Consider the following 23,929-nt stretch of genomic DNA (forward strand, 5'->3'; position numbering starts at 1 on the left):
ATTAAACCATTAACATTTTTCGATTTTGCTCAATCGATTGCGTGCCTGTTCTTCACACTGCAAAATGAATTAGGGGTTGAAGATGAGGAAGGGGAGTCACCCTAAAGTGAAAGCTCTGTACTTCTCTAAACTCGTAAATGAGGCGTGTTTATCTCCTCACACACACACACACACACACACACACACACACACACACACACACACACACACACACACACACACACACACACACACACACACACGGTGAGAAGGTGCCAAGAGCCAGCATCCATCCATCTGCTGAGTTCAGCCTTTTGCATTACGGCCAAATTACACAGCCACAGATAATGCACTGCACACACTGTACAATCCAATAATATGCATTTGCTAATCTACATTTTAAAACACTGGGTTGGCAAGTATTTAGTTTTTAAATGGCAGACATATTAATGCATTTGAAACATGCTGCAGCTGTGGACAAGCTTGTGCTAGAAGGTCAGTGGATTTAAATGCAGAATAATGTAGTTTAGCCACAGACAATCAGAGCTACAGACCTTCAACAAGTCCCTAATACTCTCTTTGTTTAATATGCCACCTCTTCAAATCTGACACTTATTTTATTGTCATGGTCTAAAGTTGATTTAGGAAAACTCTCATTGCACTTTAGTCTCTTATCACCTGCATCCTGACAGTAACACATACAGATAATATAATCTGTAGATGTAATTGCTATGTGTTTGAATGGAAAGAAAACTGAGCTCTGAAGTAGACAACGATTTCCTACAAGCTTGACAGCCAACGGAAACCAAGCAACGATTGTGTTAAAGCTATAGTGCGTAGCTATGACAACAAAGCTGTCGGCGAGTCCACATGATACAAGAATTCCATGATCGCCCAACGGAGCAATCCCGGAAGTGGAACGTCAAGGATATAGACTATAGCTTGAATGTAACGGGCGTTCATTAATATCAAAAAGTTATGCACTAAAGCTTTAAAAACAGAAATCTTATATATTCACAAGGCAAAGAAAGGTTTGTAAATAAACAACACCAACCTACAAACCTACAAAGAATAAAGACGGCTGGTAAGACCTCTGGAGCTGTTAGAAAAGTGTGAACTCCTGTGAGATCAGTTGGTCTTCTACACAAAAAACATAATTCTCAAGGCCACACAGGGCTGACAAAAGCTCACAGACAATATTGAGATGAGATTTAGATGTGAAAAATACCTGTATATACAATGATGTCTTAAATATTGCACCACATTGTCAGAAGACGAAAATAACGTGTGGTAGGAAAAATGGTTACACTTTACTTGAAGGTATCTGCATAAGACTGACATGACACTGTCGTGAATGTGTCATAAACATTATAAACAAGTCATAATCGTTTATGACATAACGCTTCTTTTAGTAAGTGTCATTCGGTTTTTGTCATGACAAGTTATGGTTAGGGTTAGGGTTAGGGTTAGGGTTCATGTGTCATGACAGTCTCATGTCACTCTTATGTAGATACCTTCAAGTAAAGTGTTACCGGAAAAATAAAGAAAACATTGCATCTAAGCAAGTTGATATGTCATCCAGAAGAGGATGACAGTTCGCTTTCCTCCAAACAAAATTGCAACCTCTTGCACTCCGGGAAGTTTCAGCTGTCACTTGTAACAATTATCACATTTCTTTTAGATTTTGTGCAGACCTTGCATCACCATCCAGGCAGGAGTGAGGAAAGGTCAATCAACGTATTGAATATTTGTACGTGAACTGAATGGGAGGTTCTACCCATCATCACCGACAGTGAAAGTTAACAAGCTGAGGTTTTGACAGCTAAGCACTAACCCCATCAGCTGCTGTATGCGAGATAAGTCGTAAAGTCATGACTCGCCATAACTTGATTCCATCTAACAATCACTGAGCTATCACTTTTCAGGACATCCCTTTTGCAAACCTTTCTACTGCTTACGGCTGGTAATATTTATTGCCGGGACATTTATTATTTACAAAGTATAGTCCCTTGCATTATTCACAGTATCTGAATCAGCTCCAGAGTTTTCCCATGATGACACTTCTCTTTGTCAAGAATATACATGTTCTCCGACTCTTACATTCTTGTCTTAGCTTTTTGCTTGGTCTACAGTTCCTACATTTAATGTCTGTGTATTTGTACACTGTGTAGCATGTTGTCTACTAATGTGTTGCTCTTCATCTGTGACCATGTTATCACAATGACGCTGAATAGGTTGTTAATATCCATCTGCACCAATGTCACCAAAACAAATTCAGGCACATTTATCATTGTGTTTATTTTTTATTTTTTATTCTGAATATGTATCTAACATAGTAAGTAACTCAGTAAATTAACAAAAACATATTAACAAGGGTGCAGCAACTGACAAGTACATGACTGCACACTGTGTGTAAATGTGCAGTGTTATGCCCTTCATGCCACAGGTGATGAGGCCAGACTAAGTGTAGTATATTAATCACACACACCGTCTTTCTTTGTTAAAATGAATGCTCAACGTCTTTATCGATCGCCCCCCCCTCTGAAAAGCACCAAGCCTTCAGGAGAAATGTATGTCTCCATTACCACCGTCAAAGGGCCTAAGATTCATTGAGAAAAAAAGAAAACATAACAAGCGCCACGAGAGTCACAACGGGCGGAAAATGAATCAAGGCTTATATCTCGAACCAGTCAGTCCCCAGAGTGTTGGAAGTGACAGAAACATTGGCCATATGACGCATTGATGAAAATGAATCTGTACTTTGATTTTTATGGACAAAACCGTTACACATTCAGGCCCTGAGAAAAACAGCCAGACCTCTCTATTAAGGTCTTTAACGCGCTGAGTGATCAACAAATCAGACTTATCATGCATTTAAACACAACTACAACTATCTGCAGTATTTTTGTGGCTTTGTGACAGAAGCAGACAACAGAAAACATAATAAAAGAGGCTCAGATAAAGTCTCACATCAGGTAATTAGTCTGCGAATCCTTCAACGAGATCTATTTCAATCACAGTACAGAAGACAGTACTCTGCCTTCAAGAGGCGCGCTCACTTTACATTTCCATTTGCTGCAAGCAGAATGACATAATGCCAGTTCCAGAAGCAAATCAAAAAGATAGCAGACTTAAGGTGGCTTTACTTTGAGGTAATTTAAGGAAAGCATGAAATGAAGGGGAACTGCCTAAAGCCACCGTGCATGCTATCAATTGCCAATTACAGTTAGCATGCTTAATCAAGGAGAAATTACTCCCATTAACCCTGGAGTGGAGCAGGCTAGAGGAGCTGCCTGAGGCTCACGGCCCTCATTAGCAGGGTTCAGTGGATCTATATGCCCTGCCTCATGTGACTCATTGCCTTTACTGAAGAAGAACGAAAAATAGACAAGGCAAGAGAGATGGTGAATAGAAGAATGAGTCGAGACGGCAAGTGAGACAGAAGAGGTGGAGGGGAAAGTAGGAGACCAAATTAATTCTGAGCACATTTTTACTTGGAGGTTTCAACGTTTGATTGCTGCTCGATCCAAACCTGAAAAGTATTCAGCGCATGCTTTAATTAAGCCCAAAGGGTAGCAGCAGCTTTTGTCAACAAGCCTGGAAAGCCTGGAAAACAAAGATATGCCATATTTCTCATCTTAAAGTGGTCGAAACTTTTGTGTTTCCAATTAGACCAAAGCCTAATTAAGTCCAACCCAAGAGCACCAGATCTGATTGGCTTGCATAACAGGATCGAGGCATCAAACACTAGTCCCTAAATGCAAGGTTATTCACCTTTGTACTTCTTTCATCTTAAACTGTCAAGACACAACACTAGAGTGAGATGAACAGGAAAGACCTTGGACTTTACTCATTTGGCCATTTTCTTTTTAATTTTCTTTCTAAGCAAATGCCTAAAAAAACAACATCCAACCTGAGAGGCAGGGGAAAGCAGAAAGATGCATCAACCCACCTGCTTACTTGCATATCTAAAATAAAAAAAAAATCATCTTCACAGAGATGTCATTATGTGCTGTGTTTTAGTATGTCAAGCCTGTACTTTAAAAGCCAGGGTAAAATGGTAATTCATGCAGTGTTATGAGCTGCAGAAAAAACTCCAACTATCTCAGAAAATGCTTACAAACTAAAACATTCATCTAAATAGGATTCAACACTGTGATTACTTAGTAGATATAAATGAAGAAGCTCCCCGCTAGAAAACCCATCATGTCAGTATAATGTGTCAGAGGCATTTGGATAGATTGACACATCATTAAGATTCTGGGCACTCAAGAGCACAAATGACCCTCCAGTGCGTGTGTGCGTGCCAGCATGTGTGTTTTAAGTTAAGTGAAAATGTAGAAATGTGTTGCTGACACTCCTCAGAGCTGCGACCTGCATAAGAAAGAGCTGTAATGATGTGAATCACTGAGGTAGCCAAGCTGACTCACATGTAATTAAAGCTACATGGAACATAAGGAGGAGGGGTCGGGACAAAAATGTCACATACTTTGGGGAATCTTCTAAATCAGACAGAAAGACTTCATAAGATACAGAGCGCAGGCAAAAGGAAGAGACAAAACAGATGAGCTTTCACTTCTCAGGAGGCCTGAGGTGTGTGCTGCTGATGCTTCTCTACGAGCAGCAGAACTTCAAACAGCATCGTCCATGTTTCCTCTGCGCTGGGAGAAAGAGACCAATCAGCCTAACTCAACACACAAGACCGATTGGTACAGCTCAGCACTCTCATCACACACTGACTGCATTTACATTCACACCGCATTCTGGATAATAGCTCAAATGCTTAAGGTTTTAATCTGGATAAGCCTCTTACTGTGCTCTGTATATATTCCGCTTCATTTACGTCTATTTATCCACAAATACAGAGTTATTCCTGCAGCCAAAGGTGACATTCCTCCTGCAGTAACCCGTCAGTGTTCAATCAACCCTAGCATGTAACAATTAAACTTAATTTAAGAGGTGATCTGTTCTGCGAACAATGTCAGTGTGTCCAGAAGCTAGGGAATGCAATCAAATGCAATGCATATATTGGCATACTATACAGTATGTTAACAGAAAGTAACCCACTTAAACTGCCTTATGTTAATGGTAACTGCAGTTGTGTATAAGTCAGACAGCTTCAGTCACTTATAAAGGCTACAACATATGTTCTGTACAGTTTATACATGTGTTTTCATTGTTAATGAAATGAGCATAAAAAGTTTAAGTTCTGATCCTAGTGCAGCAACAAAGACAAGTCTAAACTATTACCTAAACGTTATGTATAAAACAATAATTACATGATATTAACATACAGAGAAAGCAGCTTTCATCTTTACCTTTTAGTTTCATGACAAATCATTTTTTTCATTTTTAAGATGCCTACAGGGTAAGCAACAACAACACCTCACTTTGTTATTGACCAGCAAACCCAAATCTGATCCAAGGTCTGTTTTGGTTTCTGTATATGTCTAGCCTGGACCTTTTATATATTCTCGCTTTGCCAGACCTTCCTCCACAGCACCGCGGAGGAGGGTCTGGCTAGTCCACACAGCATTCAGGGATGGGAGAAAAACGTGCTCTGGTTTATTGGCATTTCCTTAAACCAATCACAATGGTCATGAGCAACGCTAAGTGCCAGACTTAGCCACGGTGCCTCTGCAAAATAGCCTCTGGAAGGAACTTGTTTTGGTGGAACACGTGTACGTACAAAAGTTGTTTTAGTCGTGCATAAGAAAACTCAGATTGGACAGATAGTCCAGCTAGCTGTCTGGATTTACCCTGCAGAGATCTGAGGAGCAGTTAACCATAGTCCTCAGAAATCTACCAGAGTTTAAAATGCCAACACAAAGAAAGCGGAAGGTGAGGGACATCCGGCCGAAAAGAGGGACATCCGGCGGAATTTCCTTCAGCAACAGAACAATCCCAGAAGTGGAATGTCGTGGATATAGACTACCTTGGATATGACCAAGCATTAAAGTGGTGTACATAGGTGTGGTGAAAGCAGAAATTAGTCCGCTCTGTTTTTTTAAAAGGGATAAACCTTTAATTCATGTATAAAGAATACTGCCTCTGCATCACAAAAAAATCAAACAAAGGACTGGAACCTGCTGTCAGAAATACTGATGATACAAATAACACTGTAGCTGAACAAAATTTTAAAAGAAACCTATAAATGTACCTTATAAAACTAAACTGGAATTTAAGTCTTCAATCTTCTAACCTCAACTAAACAAAAATGGCAACGAAGACATTTAAAAACCATATACTGTACACGTTGATCTACACCAAATTTAGCACAACTCATCTGGAGGTCATGAAAACACTGTTTTGTCTCACAGGAAGAAAGAAGATCTCAGAGAAGACTCTGGCCAGGAATCAAAATTATGCCTTTTTCTGGCATTATAGCACTGTAACGCTTGGCGCAATAGAGACAAATGGGAGTCATTTTCACTTTGATAACCCTCCGTAATTCACCAACCAAACTCTGAGCTGGAATCTGAGGAAGAGCACATATGAGGGACGATAGTCAAAGTAGATCAGGCTGTTTGAAGGAGGGTGATTGAAGGGAAGGGAGGACGTGTGTATGTGAGTGTGTGGGTGTTGATAAACGTCTGTAATGTGCCAATTGCATTGCTATTCAAGGCCATGCCTGGCGAAAGGAATATGATTTTTCTCCCTTCTCTGTCTTCCCAGCAGGCATGTGAACACCCTTACAGTGTGTTTACATCCTGCATAGTGGCCGTGAATCCATCAGACACCCAGCAGCTGCATGTCAGAGAAGTACTGGCTTTTCTTTATATTACTTGCCTGGAGCAGGACTACATTTCATTTGAGTTACAGGAATTTAGCATTTCAGTTTGGGGAACATCAATTTTGCCTACATCGGTGTGACTAATGAGGGTGAAAAAAGGTGATAATTCTGGACATATAATCAAAAGTGCCATTGAATATCAAAATAGGCATGTCCAAATAAAATACTGTGAGATCTTTTACTTGATCAAAGAGAGAAAGAAGTTCTTAGTATAGTATAGTATAGTATAAGCCAGTGCAACCTTGCTGTGATATTAGGAAATCTTAGGATATATTAGGATCACACCAATTGTGAAAGAAGTGTAACAGTGAAAACACACGCCATATATACCGGATGTGCATTTCTCCGTGCCGGTGAGACAGGATGAGTGGGGAAAACTGTGGTAATTGTAGCCTATATGTGTGTATGTGTATGTGTATGTGTATGTGTGTGTGTGTGCGTGTGTGTGTGCGTGCGTGCGTGCGTGCGTGTGTGTCACTCTCTCTGTCCATCCGTAGTTCTCTCTCTCCGTGTGCCTGATCTCTTGTCTCACTGTGAGAAGTCAAGACAGCCAAAATCACCATGAACCTAGGTGTTTTATTTTGAAATATGTTTTATTTTGTAAAGTATCCGGCTACACTGTGGTCTTACTGTATGCGATTACCTGCCAGGCTTGACACATTCGCTCGAGTCTCAAGTAAGAAATAGAGGTGACGCTGAAACGATCACTGCAGCGCGCGGGCCGACACGATTGGATAACATGGGCTTTGAAATTACGCTTACGAGCCCGGTGTGTTTTCACAGTAAGAGGAGCAAAAGTAGGCAACAAGAGCGTAAGTTTGGGTTCAACATTTGGGGGGTTAAGTTCGTGTATTCAATAAAGCAACAAAAACATCAAAAAACATTTCGGAAAAAAAACTCAAAAAAACAACAAAAACCTCGAAAAAAGTGACAAAATGCCCCCAAAACGCCCCCAAAAAACAACAGTTCTGATCCCCCCCCCCCCAAAAATTACACCTATGGTAAGCAACACAACAAACTTAGACAGCACCAAGCTGAGGACAAGAAGAACCAGAAATTACACGAGGAGGAGCAGCAGCGGCAGCTGATCTGAGGTCTAAACAACCAAACAGACTAAAAAAAATCATCGGCAGTTGTATTAATAATGAAACAAATATAGGCCTATATACAATAAATAGGGGTGTAAATCACAAGTTTGATCACGATAAGATATTCTCTGCCACATTACGTTACATATATATCAACTCACAAAAAGCAACTAAAATATGATTCAACAATTTAACTACTGGGCTCCTTCAAACATTGAAATGAAAAACTATTCTTTCAAAATAAATTAATACATTTGAGGTGAGAATTTCAAATATAAATGTGCATGTTAAAGATGATGTGAATCGATATTTTCACTTTGCATCCATAATATTGGGACGTTGATCACTTAATCAATATATCGATCCAGATAAATGTTTCGTTACACCTACTGCTGACTCGCCGTTTTTAACCACACCATTGTCACTTTAACTGAAAACAGGGTTAGGGTTATTTGAAAAATGTGAAAAATTGTCTTCATCTCACAAGACATAAAATCATTATACAATCATCCAACATATTAGATTTATTCATGGGAATGTGGGCATTAAATTATATTCCATACATTTTATCTGTATGCCCTAAAAACAGCCATAGCACAGAGAGAATTACAGAGCGCATTACTTTTACTCTCTTCTCTTGGCCTATCTCCGGAGGGGCCAACACAAACATTAGCCTAATCTCACCTTTCTCTAGAAAAATCATTGTGGCCCATGTATTATTCATTATAGAAGAGTTGTTTCAAAGTCATCACCTATCCAAAATTGTGCCCTGGCACAAAGGACAGAAAAAAGGGAAGATTAATGGATTTAATTTAGGATGAAAGTCTACGTTTATAAAGCCTCAACGAGGAAGAGGGATAATATTCATAGAGCCATGTTCAGCTAAATGTCAGGAGCTGGGATCAAGAAGTTCATCAGAAAATCAGTCCCTGAATAGATGAAAAGGATGAAAACCTGCAGTGTTGGAAGACCTACTGAACTGCAGTACATTTACATTTCAAAAAATGGCATCTGACTTTCTTGACAGCCTGCAATGTCTTTGCTGTTGTCATGTCAAAACCCTGTTTCCCCCACATATACACATTTCAGTAGAGGTCTTGTGATGACAGCTTGACAGGAATTTGAAAAACTGCCAAAACTGCCATTCAATTAATTTAAATGCATTTGAATTATAAGGTTTTCACCTGACAGTAATGAGATGTAAACAGAATGTTACACTACGAGCTGATTTACTCATTGTGAGCTGAGAGTAGTGACTATCTGCTCAGACTCCAGGTTACTCACACAAGCTGTGTGTACTTCTTCCTCTTGACATCTACTCTCCGAAACACACTCCAACTCTGAGAACAAACCCTTTTTTCTCATTAGCTTGAAAAAAGGGTAGTATTTTTTTGAGAAAGATTCGCTGATTTTTTTGCAGTAGGGATTATTTTAATTGCACTTGGTTAACACATCCAGAAACCTTGTGACACATCCTGTTAAAAACTGCCAAGCCGGGCTCCGGTATCTTTAGCATTCAAGACAGCATAATTATTGCAGAAACTAGGCTGCATACCTAGCTCATTGCTGTACTGTGTATTAAATGAACAAAGGAACTCTGCTTTGCATTTACTATGATTTGAAAGCAACAATAATGGGGCGCCCGGATAGCCCAGTTGGTAGAGCGGGCGCTATAGAGGTTTACTCCTCGACGCATCGGGCCAGGGTTCAATTCTGACCTGCGGCCCTTTGCTGCATGTCGTTCCCCCCTCTCTCTCCCCTTTCATGTCTTCAGCTGTCCTATCAAATAATGAACACACGTCTCTCCCACAATATCAGTAATAGAATCAGATGGCGAGTCAGTGTTCATTTTGATAGGTAAGATCATGTTATAGTGTTTTACTATGTGTGTCATTTCTAAAAGCCTACAGTAGTCGATATCCTTGACGTTCCACTTCCAGGATTGCTCCGTTGCCGCCAGAAAATCCGCTTGATTTCACTCATTTAGGCCGGATATCTGTTGCCTTGGGCTTCCTTTGTGTTGGCATTTTAAACTCTGGTCGATTTATGAGGACTATGGTTTACCTTTTTCTGAGATCTCTGCAGAGTAAATCCAGACAGCTAGCTAGACTATCTGTCCAATCTGAGTTTTCTGTTGCATGACTAAAACAACTTTTAAACGTACACGTTCCACCGAAACAAGTTCCTTCCGAGCCTATTATCCCTCTCTCTACTTAAAATGACCCAATCTTAATATAATCACATCCAGCATCCGGACCATTAGCACTGGCGCCCCCCCAGGGGTGTGTGCTCTCCCCACTGCTCTTCTCCCTCTACACCAATGACTGCACCTCAGGAGACCCATCTGTTAAACTCCTGAACTCCTCATCTGGGACGGTGATGAGTCGGTCTACAGATGGGAGGTTGATCAGCTGGCTCTCTGGTGCAGTCAGAACAACCTTGAGCTTAACAAGCTCAAAACTGTGGAGGTGATCGTGGACTTCAGGAGGAGCCCCCACTCTTCCCCCCATCACCATACTCAACAGCCCTGTGTCTACTGTGGAATCCTTCAGGTTTCTGGGATCCACTATATCCCAGAAGTGGGAGCCCAACACTGACACCATCATCAAGAAGGCCCAGCAGAGGATGTACTTCCCGCGCCAGCTCAGGAAGCTCAACCTGCCTAAGGAGCTGCTGATCCACTTCTACACAGCCATCATCCAGTCTGTCCTCTGCATGTCCATCACTGTCTGGTTTGGCTCTGCAACCAAAAAGGACAGGAGCAGACTACAACGGACAGTCAGGACTGCAGAAAAGATCATTGGTGCCAACCTGCCCTCGATTCATGACTCGTACACTTCCAGAATCAGGCAACAGGCAGGAAACATCACTGCAGACCCATCTTACCCCGGACACAACCTGTTCCAGCTTCTCCCCTCTGGTAGGCGCTACAGAACACTGAACACCAAAACCAACAGACTCAGGAACAGTTTCTTTCCACAAGCCATCACTCTGATGAACAGCTGACTTCTGACTCAGTGTCAGGTTCAATTCCTGTGCAATAACCCAGCAACACTGTCTCTAATAAGCACCTGTTTACTGGTTCCACTTATTATTTATTCATCATTCTCTATTTCAGAGCTGTTCATACTGTTCATATTGTAATATAATACTTATATAATTACAAAATACTTAATACATAATACTCTTTGCACTTTGCACTATGCTCCATAATTAAAATAATTTATAATAAAAATAATTTACTCCTGCACACTTTGCACTCTTCACTGCACTACTGCCTCAACCTGTCTATATTGTTTTTGTTTATAGTGTGTATATATTGTTTGTTTTTGTTGTTTGTTTTGTATGAGTAAGCACATTGTGAGCAATGTATAATCCAAAGCAAAATTTCTCGTATGTGTCCTCATACCTGGCAAATAAAGCTGATTCTGATTCTGAAATAAAGGGACATTGTCTTCTGAGAAGCAAAACAAACCACAAATGAACAAAAATGCAATCAAAACAATGACTTAACCTAGTAGGTTTAAGCTTTGATTGAAAGACTTATTGATCCAGCAAAAAGTCAGACATTAACAATCCAACTCTGTTGTCGCATGAGGAAATTCAGTTTCCATAAATATTCCTCCTGAGGGTAGCAATAACACATCTTATTCAGAGTGGGCGTACAGTATGAAAGCACACAGAATGATTATAGTGCAAACAGCTCTATAATAATCTCACTCATGCTGTTCTGTCAAAAAGGTATGGAACCCCTCAGTCATTCCTCCTGGCTGTCAGTTTACCTGTACGTAACATGATTGGTAGGCAAACTCAACAACAAACAGTTTAGTCTTTGCTCAGTTTGCTTTTGAAAAATAAGAACATTATTAAAAGGTATAAGAGTATGTTTACAGGTCTTAAGGAGTATTACTGTATATGTAAAAAAGTTGTTGTGAAGCACTTGAAGTAACATTGGTTGGGGCTGTTTGGGGCTGAAAACTACAAGTTCGAAAACGAAATAAACAGCTTATTATGAAGGTTAAGATTTCGAAGAGGGGCCATCAAAATAAAATCTTACCAAGGGAGGGGAAAGGTTTTATAAACATAAGAGAACCCTTTGCAGTATGTAAAAAATCAAGACATCTGCATGACTACTGTATGTCTGAGGCCCTTTATTCAAGCTAAATATCTTTTTGCTGGATTAGATTGTGTTTGGCTGCTATCAGTTGAGAAACTGGCATCTCTACAGTAACTCTTCTGTGATGGATTCAGAGAATAAAATGATGGGTTTAGAAAGAAGCCCTTTGGTTCTCATGGACTAAAACATAATCTTTGTTACAGATAGCTGTAGATATCTGAAGAAAGTCTTTCATCAATCCCCCTGTAGATTAAATATTTTGACATGCACTCTTATTGTCTTAGTTTTGGAAAACACTGGCACACTCCACTTATGCATATGCTTTAAGGAATCACACAGACAGAATGCCTTCTTACATTGTTAATTAGAACAAGCAGAGTGGAGTGTGCCAGAGTCGTCGTCCTCGAGGTGATGACAACCCCTTCCAACCCTCCTCCCTCGAGCACTGCATCTTCCTCATAGACATAAACTGACAACTTGAAGTTTCCAAACCACCAGTCGATAATAAAAGACCCTGCTGAGAGGGTACCACACACACACACACACACACACACACACACACACACACACACACACACACACACACACACACACACACACACACACACACACACACACACAGGTCTCCATAGAACAATGCACACTTGAAAGCCCATTTTTCAAACCATTAGAACGGTGCAAATCAGACACAGTGCAGTGCTCACAAAACTGTGTGTACTTCCATGTGATGTCAAAGGTATAACTCCTTGTGTATCACAAACTCTGCTGATGTGATTGTAAGAATTTAAGTAAGTAAGATATAAATGTCTGGTTTATGCCAGTTTTTAATATTTCAGGATTTGTCAACATTTGATTCATGTTATATTCTTCACTGTTTCATGTTACTAGATATAACAATGATAATATAATATTACATGTAACCGTTTATTAGCACAACAGCATGGCTAACACCAACAATGGAAGGTAAAGTTACCCACAATCCATCAGGTGTATCTCGCTACGGATCTGATCGTAGCCCAAAATACACAACAATAAACTTTAAACTTCATGTATAATTTATGAGCATCAATTTGCATTTAAGGAGGAGAGGCTGACTCAGGCGTAAGGATGAAGGTGGTCATGAATTATGGATTGTATGGACTGCAAATTCTTGAAGATAAACTGGGAGACTAAAATAACCAGTTTGGGGAGAAAATGCAACACTAACCATTTCACAATAAACATGTGAAAGAAGCCAAAACCCATGAATGGATCTGAAGCCATTCCCTGTCGAAACTGACAGTATATCTACGAAATGTTGTCAACATTTAGATCAAAAGCTCTAAAAAGAGATGATGTGCCAACTGTCAGTCATCTGTAATCATCTGCTTAACAGTCCTGATACTTAAGTGATGTGATAAAACTTTACTTCTGTTGAGCTTTGGTGAGCAGTGATCACTTTCTTCATTTTACTGAATATTCACATCGATAAAATACAAGAAAATGATGCTTAACCTTAGCTTTTTCTGCCTAAACAACTCTGCCGAGCCCCAATGGACGCTGGGAGGAAGAGAAAACATGGACAACTTGCTGAACCATTCAGCTAACGATTTAAGGACCTAAAAACTGTGCCTTTTTTCCCAGCCTGATCTTATCTAACTTATCATTATCCACTTTACCCAGGAACTACTCATTAACGATTCATTAAATATCACGTTGTCCCTGATTCGTTCCTGATTAATTCCTCACTCGTTCCTTAGTAACTACCCACATTTTTTGTACCGTATTATAAGTGTTACCATATTTAATGATGATATTCCCCACCACCCACTGATTGCATATCTTAAGACAAATTAAGAAAAATTACCATCAGCCTCTCTGGGTTCATTTAAAGTAAAAAAAAAAAAAATGGAACTGGTGCAGGGCAGTGTTTCACAGTATGGTGCAGTGCATTAAATAAGCATCCAGTATTGATTTTGGAACAATGTGTTCCAGACAACCTTCCTCAAAATGTTTTTGTTTGGACACAATCCATGCCATACAAATGATGTTCAACTTTTAAGAAAAGCTGAAAGAATACAGGAGAGAAAACATTAATATAATGGTATTTTATTTTAGTAACTAAAAGAGAGAACATAAATATAGGCTCAAATGTTATAAACAGTGTATCTAGAATAGTCTATATCCACGACGTTCCACTCCCGGGATTGCTCCGTTGCCGTCGGAAATTCTGACGCATTTCACTCTTTTCGGCCGGATGTCCGTTACCTTCCGCTTCCTTTGTGTTGGCTTTCTAAACTCCGGTGGATTTCTGAGGACTATGATTAACTGTTCCTCAGATCTCTGCAGTGTAAATCCAGACAGCTAGCTAGACTATCTGTCCAATCTGAGTTTGCTGTTGCACGACTAAAACAACCTTTGAACGTACACACAAATTGTGCCAAATCTCAAGCTGACAGAGATGGCACACACTGTGTTTGACAAGTTATGATGATTTATGGCTTTCGACAAGTAATGGCTTATGAGTTTTTACAGTTCTGAATAATGACAGCACTTCTGCATTTCCTCCTGTCTCATTCAGAGCAGCTGTGTGCCTCACTGTACTTGGGTCACTTGGCATAAATCACCATCTCAACGGTGAGTCACAATCCTGCTCAGGGATTAATTAGTACAACGTAAGTAACACTGACCTGTGATTAAAAGCATACGGGAGCCTTGATCTCCTTAAATTTTTATTCCACACACCTTCAATATTTATCACACATGCACACACGCACACACACACAAAGTCCTTGCATGTGACAAAGTAATGCCAAGAAAATGTCATCCTCAAAACGACAAAATGACAGAAGTTACCTTTTGTAATGATAAGACAAAATGACAGAAGTTACTTTTTGTAATGATAAGACAAAATGACAAGAGTTACCTTTTGTAATGATAAGACAAAATGACAGAAGTTACCTTTTGTAATGATAATACATGTAGTTAAATCTATATAATAGATGACTATTAAAGAGATGAAGTATAACAAAAATGTGTCTCGTCTTTATGAAAGTTGAGTGCTTATTATTTATGAAGCCCTCTCTTTGCTAATCATGCCGCTGATGAATAGCAAAACAGAGGAAAATAAAATGTTTGCAGTTGTTCAATTACAAGGTCATCCAGACAGGATAATTAGATACATTAACAAACTGTTCAAGAGCAGACACGAGTGAGTAGGAAGGTGAGCATGTGACAGGGAGTGAAATGATTATCCCATCAATCCAGCTGGTGAGGATGTGACACTTTGCCTGACATCAGTGGAATGAGAACATCTCTAAGCTAAGACAGGAACTGAACTGCTCTCACGGTTGAAGAAGACCGAACCTACGGGGGGTCATTCGAGTTTGCCAGGATCGGCATGTCCTACTCCTGAGTGAATCCTGCTCTGCTCTGATGGACACAAACTCTGACAGCATCGGCTGGGGAAAATAAATACTTAATTTTAAAATCCTACAAAAAGCCAGATGGAGGAAAATCTTATCTGTACAACACTGTCCAATGCTTTGATAACTGTGGATTTTAATAAGTTAAATGCTTTCAGCACTGCGTTGTTGCTGTATGCTTATTCATCTTTTATGGAAAAGGTTGGGTTAGATTTATAAGCTATAAAGAGGGCTGATCAGTCATGAACCTAGAGAGGTTTGTGGACTTGTTTGAATGCTTCAAGCATTTGGTTCTTGCCACTTAGTGTCTGCTTGGCTTTCTTTCATGAATGTAAAGGTTACTACAGTTCTGAAACTGAAGAAAAAGAAACAATTACTGCTTGCGTTGAATCTTCTAATAACGCTACACATTCTTCATTCTTCAAGATGAGCTTATTGGGTTCTTATGTTTCAAAGGCAGAGCATGAAAATGAGATGTGCTAACTGAATGTACTGAAATAAAGCTCAAGAAGGACGTAAAGAGGCTGTTAAGCTGATATTGACTCTCTTTATACGAAGTTATGCAAAACAGTCAGAAACTGCTTTACTTAGCCTGACCTGTTATTTTTTGTGTGTAGCAAAGCTCATCGACGCAAAGCTGCTGACAGATATAGAGTCTACTGTAAACTACTGTTTATTTGTTACGCTGAATAATGCCGGTTTAAAGAGTAAAACCAAAAAGCAATTCATAAACTATCAAGCCTTTTACGTTTGAAGCAGGATGGAAATCCATTTCTGCATCAGTGTTTATTCTGTTACATATTCATTACATGTTATGCAAATTATCTTATATCCTGTAAGATGACACAAAGGACACGTAGTTTTGATAAACATGCACCATTTGTTGATTGTGAGGACAGTGTAGTTTCTGAATTTTGATGAGTGGGACATAATGAGCCAGCAGCATGAGTTGTCCTGGTTGATGGTTTATGCAGTGTTTGCTGAACTGTTGGATGGGCTTTTGGGCAGATAGTGTTATTTGTCTTCATGTACACTTGCATTGTACAATAAGATCCTTTCCAATCTTCTATTGTCGCAAGTTACAATGCATGCAACTTTCTGTCCTGCTGAGATGACTGCTTTGTAAATAAATTGTTGAGCTGTTTTTAAAAAGAGCACAGGACAATCAAGGTGCTCTTGAGCAAGGCGCCGAACCCCCAACTTCTCAGGGAGCTCCTCTGACATCTCTCCATTAGTGCGATAGCATGTATAGGTCCTGAGCATGTTTGTAATTACAGGCCTTTATCCAATGTGTGTGCAACTCTACTAACAGAGGGAAAATTGTGAATTCTTCTTCTTCTACCCCTTTACTAGTATATAAAGCCAAAAAGCTGTATCTATTATAGAGATAGTGCTATATCAACACTAAAACGTTTACATCACCAACAGATATTCAAGCAGGATGACACAAAACGAATATGTAGGAAGGGTCTGCGTCACACATCACAGTCGTCTGCGTCACACATCACAGTCCATTAACAAAGTAAGCACAAAACTGTAATACCTCAAGCAACTAATTCTCTGTGATGCAAGAAATAATAATGATAAATCAAGGTTGGAGTACATTTTTCCCTCTGCTCCACACATCAGATGAGGTATTTGCTGCTGATTCCAACGTCTAAGCATTAATTCATCAGACAAGAAATGTGGGTTTGTAAGTGCAAAAGTAACAGACCACAACCCAGCCAACCCACAACCACCAGAGTTACTTGGAGGGGTAAAAAAATGTTTTCAGGCCAACCGCTCTCTTGCACAAGCCAAGGTCATTGCAGCAGCCAAATGGCAGCACATTCGCCCAGCGTGCACTTATACCTCCTGTCACAAACCGGCTCATGGCCTGTGGCAAAGAATGAGGGGACACCAACAACAAGTATAGGCCAATCAAGAAGATACTTTATTGTAAACCAAAAATATTAACTTCAAACAAAGAAAAAGGAATGAGGTGTGAGAATGTCATAATGTAAGGTGTCTGTAAAGTGCATGGATGAGTGAGTCTGTGTGTGTGAAAATGACTGAGTGGAAACTAAGTAAAACTATAAAGGAACAAACAAAACAGGATCATACCTGGAGGAGCAGAGAGAGAGAGAGAGAGAGAAGATTAGAAGCAGTTTAAATACCCTGAGCCCAGGTGGCTGCAATCACTAACGACCCTCCTCTGCCTGCAGGAGGAACCTCCCCTGCACTGCAGAGGCGGGGTCGTAACACCCCCCCCCTTAAAATGAGGGTCCCACCCTCAGCCCAAAATTTGGCCCAACCTATTCCAAACAATCCAAAGTTCCACAAAAAGAAAAGAAAAAAAACAAATCTCAATCCCGATTGCCAGCAGTCGCCCCGTGTCCCCTGGCTGACTGTCCATAGCCATAGTTCTGGTTGTATCCAGGTTGATTCCAGTTCTGGCCCTGGCCTCCACGGCCCCTGCCGCGTCCTCCGTATCTACGGCCGCCATACTGCTGCTGCTGGTAGACCTCTTTGGGCTGGGCTATTTTAATCTCACACTTACGTCCACCGACATTGTGGTATTTCTTCTCCATAAACTTCTTGACAGGAGTCTCTTCTTTATATGTGATGAATACAAATCCCCTCCTCTTTTCTGTCCTTGGATCTTGTGGAAGCTCAATAGTCTCAACCTCTCCAAAGGTTCCAAAGTACTCCTGAATGACTTCCTTGGAGGTGTCCGGGTTAAGGCCTCCCACAAAGATTTTCTTGATTGGATCCTTCTTCATGGCCATGGCTTTCCTTGGGTCGATCACTCTGCCATCTAGCCTGTGCTCCTTCTGTTCCAGAACCTTTTCTGCACTGGCTGCATCTTTAAAGAAAATGAAGCCAAAGCCCCTTGACCAGCCTGTCTGCTGGTCCAGCTTTATGGTGCAATCTGTCACCTCGCCAAATTTAGTGAAGTAATCTTTAAGATCCTTCTTGCTCGTTTCCCAGCTGAGACCACCAGCAAACATTTTCCCCGCATCCTCCTGGCGTGAGGCAGAGCGGGTAACAGCACAACCTGGAAATACCTCCAAAGACACACAGTTGCAATCTGGAGATACCTTTGCAGGGAGTACTGAAGCTTGCTTCTTAAAGACGTTTATTTTGCCATCTGCCCACACCTTACTACGTGCCAAGTCATTCCCCAAAATCATGTGCACTCCCTCTACTGGCAACTGGGGTCTAACCCCAACACCTATATCGCCCTCTACCAGACCACATTTAAGGGTAATGTCATGTAAAGGAGAAAAGAATGGAACTAATCCCATGCCACGTATCACTACACAACTGCCAGTATCAGACTCTTTGGAGAACGGCAAAACAGATTCCAAAAGAAAAGAATCTAAAGCTCCAGTGTCTCTTAAGATCTTAATTGGAACATTGGGGTTGCCATCTACCAAAGACACTACACCATCTGAAATAAAGGCTGAAAAATCACCTTTGGAAGACTCTGAACCAAACTCAACTATTGGCTGAGAAAACTCACCCTGGTGGTCAGAGGCTGTAACAGGAACTGCCATCACAGCAGGTTTAGCTTGACCTAACTTTTTTGATTGAAGTAGAGGACAATCTTCCTTCCAATGTCCTTCAACTAAACAACAGTGACAGGTATTAGCCTTAACCAGTGCTGTAGGTCCCCAAGAACCAAACTTCTTCTGAGGCCTTTGAAACAAAGCTCCAGAAAAAGATGGCCTACTAGTGTCACTAGAAGACTAGTGTCCTTGTGGTGTAAACCACAAGCTCCTGCCCTCGAGAAAAAGCCGGGTCAAGCTGATGATTACATCGAGAGGAAGGGCTTGCCAAGTGTTACTATCAGTGCCAAATGTCTCGCTCTTTCCCGCACACCTGCTCCATTTTTCATCACTCCCATTAATGCTCTCTCACCCTTTTTGTCGTCACCCACATTCATCACTCTCTGTCTCACTCACTCAAAGTCAGTTTATTTCACACCCACACTGGCGTTTTTTTTCTCATGTCAACAATTCCTTTGTCACTCTGAATCTCTTCAGATTCTCAAAACTTTTTAGGCTGTCCAAAGGCACATCTGTCGGGGTCACATATGACCATCAGCAGTCACAATATCACTCAAAGGACATCAGATGCTCTATATTAAGCTTTTGTTTTGCACTGCCCCTTTAAAAAATGCCCTTCCTTTAACAAAATCTATGGATAGCATTAGTACAGAACAGTAGAGAAGACTTTCAGGAATTGTCAAAATTTGACCAAACCAAGGATACGTTTTCTTTTTCTGAGCACAAATATTATTTTTCAGAAACATTAAAAACCTGAGTGCAACATTATTTAGAACATGAGATATGAGATACTTCTCTCTCAGTATGCATTTAAATTAGTTAACCATGCTTTTATTTTCTATAGATGGGTTTCTGAGCAATATATAGCTATATTTTTCTAAAATAAGCTATAAATAATCTTTCATGACATTGTGGCAACATGTTTTCTACCATCCTGCTGCACACATACTTGATTGTTCCTCGATTGAACGTCCCTTTCGGGGTCACCATAATTTGTACCATGATGCGCTAGTTAATATGAACATCTTAACATCTTGACATTTATTCAGTCGTGTATTCTATTTCTGGTGTGTGTGGTCTTTAGGGTTTTTACATCTGATGGATTATGCAGAGGAATCACACCTGAGTCTGCTTGAAGTGAACCGCTCACCACAGTTTTTAACTGCAGCAGACCAAAGACCACTTCTTTGAACCACTTCCGGATATAACAAAAGGGGAAAAAAAACTTGAAGGCTAAAGAATGAAAGTAATAATCATGATTCTTTCCCTGCCCTACTTTGCAGTCATAATCTTTCAACTGAGAAATACAGCATCCGTTTCTTCATATCCAGTTCAACTTATGACTCAGCTAAGTTTACAGAACAGATGTGTTTAAGACAATAACGTTTTACCTGCCAGAAGATGGTATCTATTGTGCTGCCCAGGAAGCCTTCTCTCGTTTCAGACGACAGGAGTTTGGGTCCAAGGATCGTCATAAACTCCTCGAAATCAACTTGTCCATCACCTGACACAATGAAGAAAAGACACATTATTGATTGCTGATGATGTACTGATATTTGCATTGTTTACAACTTTTGTCAAAGTAGTTGCTGGTTGGTCACTTTAACTGATGAGACCAAAACCATCCTGAACATCCCCAAAGGTCAAACTCAAATAAAACTAATCCCAACTCAATCCTTTCCCATGTGATAAAGTGATGAACTGCAGAGCAATATCCAGGCTGCATAACAGAAAGGCAAACTTATTTTGTTTCTTGGTATGGATCTGAGGCAAACAGCCAGGTATATAGCACAGAACATAAAGGCTTTGTGTTATAAAAAGTTGTTCTGCGGTTTTTTTCTTCCTACAATGCGTTTGTAGAAACACCCTATGTCTGGGCTTTAAAGAGAATATGGATGCGGTTTGTGTCTTTGTCGTTATAATTTAAGCCCAGCACGATTCAAATCATCCAGTTCAGTTTTTCCAGCGACTGTATCACTCACAACATGGAGTTCCTGCTGCGCACATCACTTGCAAAAGTACTGATCTGGGAGCCTGCTGATAGTTATTGAAGCTACTGCCAAAACAAAAACATCAAAACTCTGCAGATTGCACAAATTCTAACTAACCTTAAATATGTTCCCATTTTTCTCTGAATGGGAAGTTCTTATAAGCCTGGTGAGGTTTCTTTATCTCCCCTGCAGAGTTTGTTTGAGTCTGGTTTTATTATTAGATGAACCAAACCTAGATAGAAAGCTCTTGCTTAGGAAATTGTGAGAAGATAGGTGAAAAATTCAGTAAAACTAGTTGAGAATTAAGATCTATAGGTTTTACAATAATGGGCTGAGGCCCGTTCCAGAAAGCAGGTTTAGTGAAAACTCTGAGTTGGTTAACCCTGAGATGAGGGAAACTCTGGGTTTTCCGTTCCAGAAAGAGAAGCAACTTAACCTCAGAGTCAGTTACTATGGTAACCGAGTCTGTGAACCTAACCTGGTCGGGAGCAGGTTTTCTTCAAGAAACCTCGAGTTTCTCTCAGTCTCCTCCCGCTGAGAGGGAGGAGACTGAGAGAAATAGGGGGAAAAAACTTGAGTTTCTCTCAGTCTCCTCCCTCTCAGAGGGGAGGAGAAACTCATTTCCTCATTCATTCATTCAGTCTGTATCAGGCGCATTTGAATGCAGTTTTATCTGCATGTATAAAAAAACGTATTGGTTTATATTTGGCAGATTATAAAACGTTTTTTTCTCAAACATGTCACGTCCTTTTGTCGATTCCATCCATGATGAAAAAGCTGTATTAATTCACAGAGAGCTTACGGTCGTATTGAGTCCCGACTATAGATGTAGCCTATTTTCATTTCCACATAACCGATTTGAGAGGTATTTTTTATCACAGTCCATCAGATATGTAGATACCTTATCCGTCCTCATATCACTAACATCAACCATCGTGGACAGGCTTTAACATCCCAGCAGATTCTTTGTATCGCATTACGTTTTTTGCAAACAGCAGTTTTCTTAACAACAGTGTAGCGGATCATACTGTAATAGTAGGCTAAGCCACTGTATGCAGAGCAATCAGAAAAGTGTGACTCGCTCTGAAACATAGCCTATTTTAAACTTTTTTGTAGTGTTCCCTGGACAGTAGAGCCATTAAAAAGAAATACATCATTATACATTATAGTTCTGTTAATGATCATGGTGCTGCAGCCTCAGAATGGGATTAGTATAGTTTACTTTTTCGCCCGCAGGATTGCACCTAAATGAAATTATAGGTGTAGGCCTAATACAATTCCAGTTTTCACCAGTAATATTATAAGTTAACTGTGATTAAATATGAAATTAATACACTGTGAATGTGTACGCATTGACTCGAGCAGCAATTTTCTCCCACACCAATTCTCTCTCTTTTGCAGCAGCAGCCGCTGTCTTGCTTTTTTAACGAAATACATGTTCAAACTCGCTGTTTGTGCGCATGAGTATTTCCGCCGACCCGTTTGTGGTTGTTACCATGGTGAATCGTAGAATCATGGCTCCATTCATACTGCCTTTTGTGCACGCGCGTAACCCTGAGTGAACATACTCTGAGTTGATTGAACCAACTCATATCAGCTGTTCTGGAACCGAAAACTCAGAGTTTCCCAACTCAGGGTAAATCAACTCAGACATCAGGGTTAGACTCAGAGTTTGTTAAACCTCCTACCTGGAACGGGCCTCTGGACAAACAGCTCACTTACCTTAATTTAATTCAAAACTATGACAAATAAAACCTAAAGAGAGAGAAAACCTTGAAAGATTGCAAAGCCAAGACACAATTTATTGCTATCTTTCATTCTCTCAAACCCCAGCTTGTTCACTCGCTTTCCTTTTTGTTGTCTCATGTTTTTCACGTCCCTGTTGTAAAATCATTCTACTTCCCTCATGATTAAGGGTGTCTTGGTTGGTGAAGCGCGCGCCCATGTGTGGAGGTTTGTTGCTCGATGCAGAGGTCCGGGTTTTGGGTCTGACCTGCGGCAGTGTTCTGCGTGTCTTCCCCCTCTCTTTCCCCTTTAGTGTCTGTGCTGTCCTGGTGATTAGAGGCGGGAATGCCAAAAAAAAATCTTCTTTAAAAAAAAAAAAATAAAATAGACAGAGAGACTTAAGTATTTTTGTCTTCTTGCCTGTGTGGTGGCCAATCAATTTATTGCAACTTTATTCTTTTTTATTTTGAAAAATGTGTTCTCATAATTATGAGTTCTCAGCCACTCAACCACTTTAAAGTTTTTTATAATTCTATAGTGTGCAACTATTTCATATTACAGCAATGAACGTCCGTTACATTCAAGTCATTGCTAAATGAGTTGATACAAAGCTAATTAAGACTTTAGCTTAAGACACAGCTCTGTATTTCTCAGCATGGCTATGTTTAGAAAATGGTGTGTAGTGCAGTTTGGGGCAAAAAACACCATCGAGCAATACAAAATAAGTCAATTCTTTTAAGTGCATGTGCATTCATTTTCCCAAGGTGTAAAAAACATACATGCTTTTATTTGGCTGAAACCAGAAAACTTTTAATTACACAAGTTCAACCAGATGACATTATTGAACTGGTGTGCCGATTGGTTTTAGTAACAAGTCATACTATAAGAATCTGTTGAGTATTTACACTCCAAACTGAAACTCCTTTACCTCCAGATTTCTTTTGTTGTTACTTCATGATGTACCAGACGTACAGTACATAAGAATTCCATCTAAAAAATACGCCCTAACATTGTGGAATATTTGACGTTCACCCTAAAAACCCTGTTTGCTTTACCGAACACATCACGGTTGCATGCCAGCTTCTATTTTGATGTATCTACAGTTTGTTACACCTCAACATTATGCACAAAGTCACTGAGTCACTTTCTGCGTCTGTTATAGTCTAAGCCACCAAGTCTCTTCCTGTGTTATGTCACAACCAAGCATCCTGCTTCAGCTTAAAATAGAACAATGAAATATTGAAGAAAGATGTGAAATCATGTGCCCTTTAGCTACAGTCA

General features: G+C 40.2%; 2 protein-coding genes across 3 annotated transcripts in view; both read right to left on the reverse strand.

Annotated features, from left to right (window-relative positions):
• Nucleotides 1-23,929, reverse strand: part of caln1 (calneuron 1) — a 74,142-nt gene that overhangs the window by 19,305 nt on the left and 30,908 nt on the right. For both annotated transcript variants that reach the window (XM_039790840.1, XM_039790833.1), the window contains exon 4: nt 20,324-20,436. In XM_039790840.1, coding sequence (XP_039646774.1) covers nt 20,324-20,436 — 113 coding nt within the window. The remainder of the gene's footprint in view (nt 1-20,323; nt 20,437-23,929) is intronic.
• Nucleotides 17,727-18,554, reverse strand: LOC120544580 (heterogeneous nuclear ribonucleoprotein A/B-like). Its single transcript, XM_039778448.1, has one exon. The coding sequence runs from the start codon at nt 18,552-18,554 to the stop codon at nt 17,727-17,729; it is 828 nt and encodes a 275-aa protein (XP_039634382.1).

The sequence above is a fragment of the Perca fluviatilis genome, chromosome 2 (assembly GCF_010015445.1).
Source record: "Perca fluviatilis chromosome 2, GENO_Pfluv_1.0, whole genome shotgun sequence".
Lineage (NCBI taxonomy): Eukaryota > Metazoa > Chordata > Actinopteri > Perciformes > Percidae > Perca > Perca fluviatilis.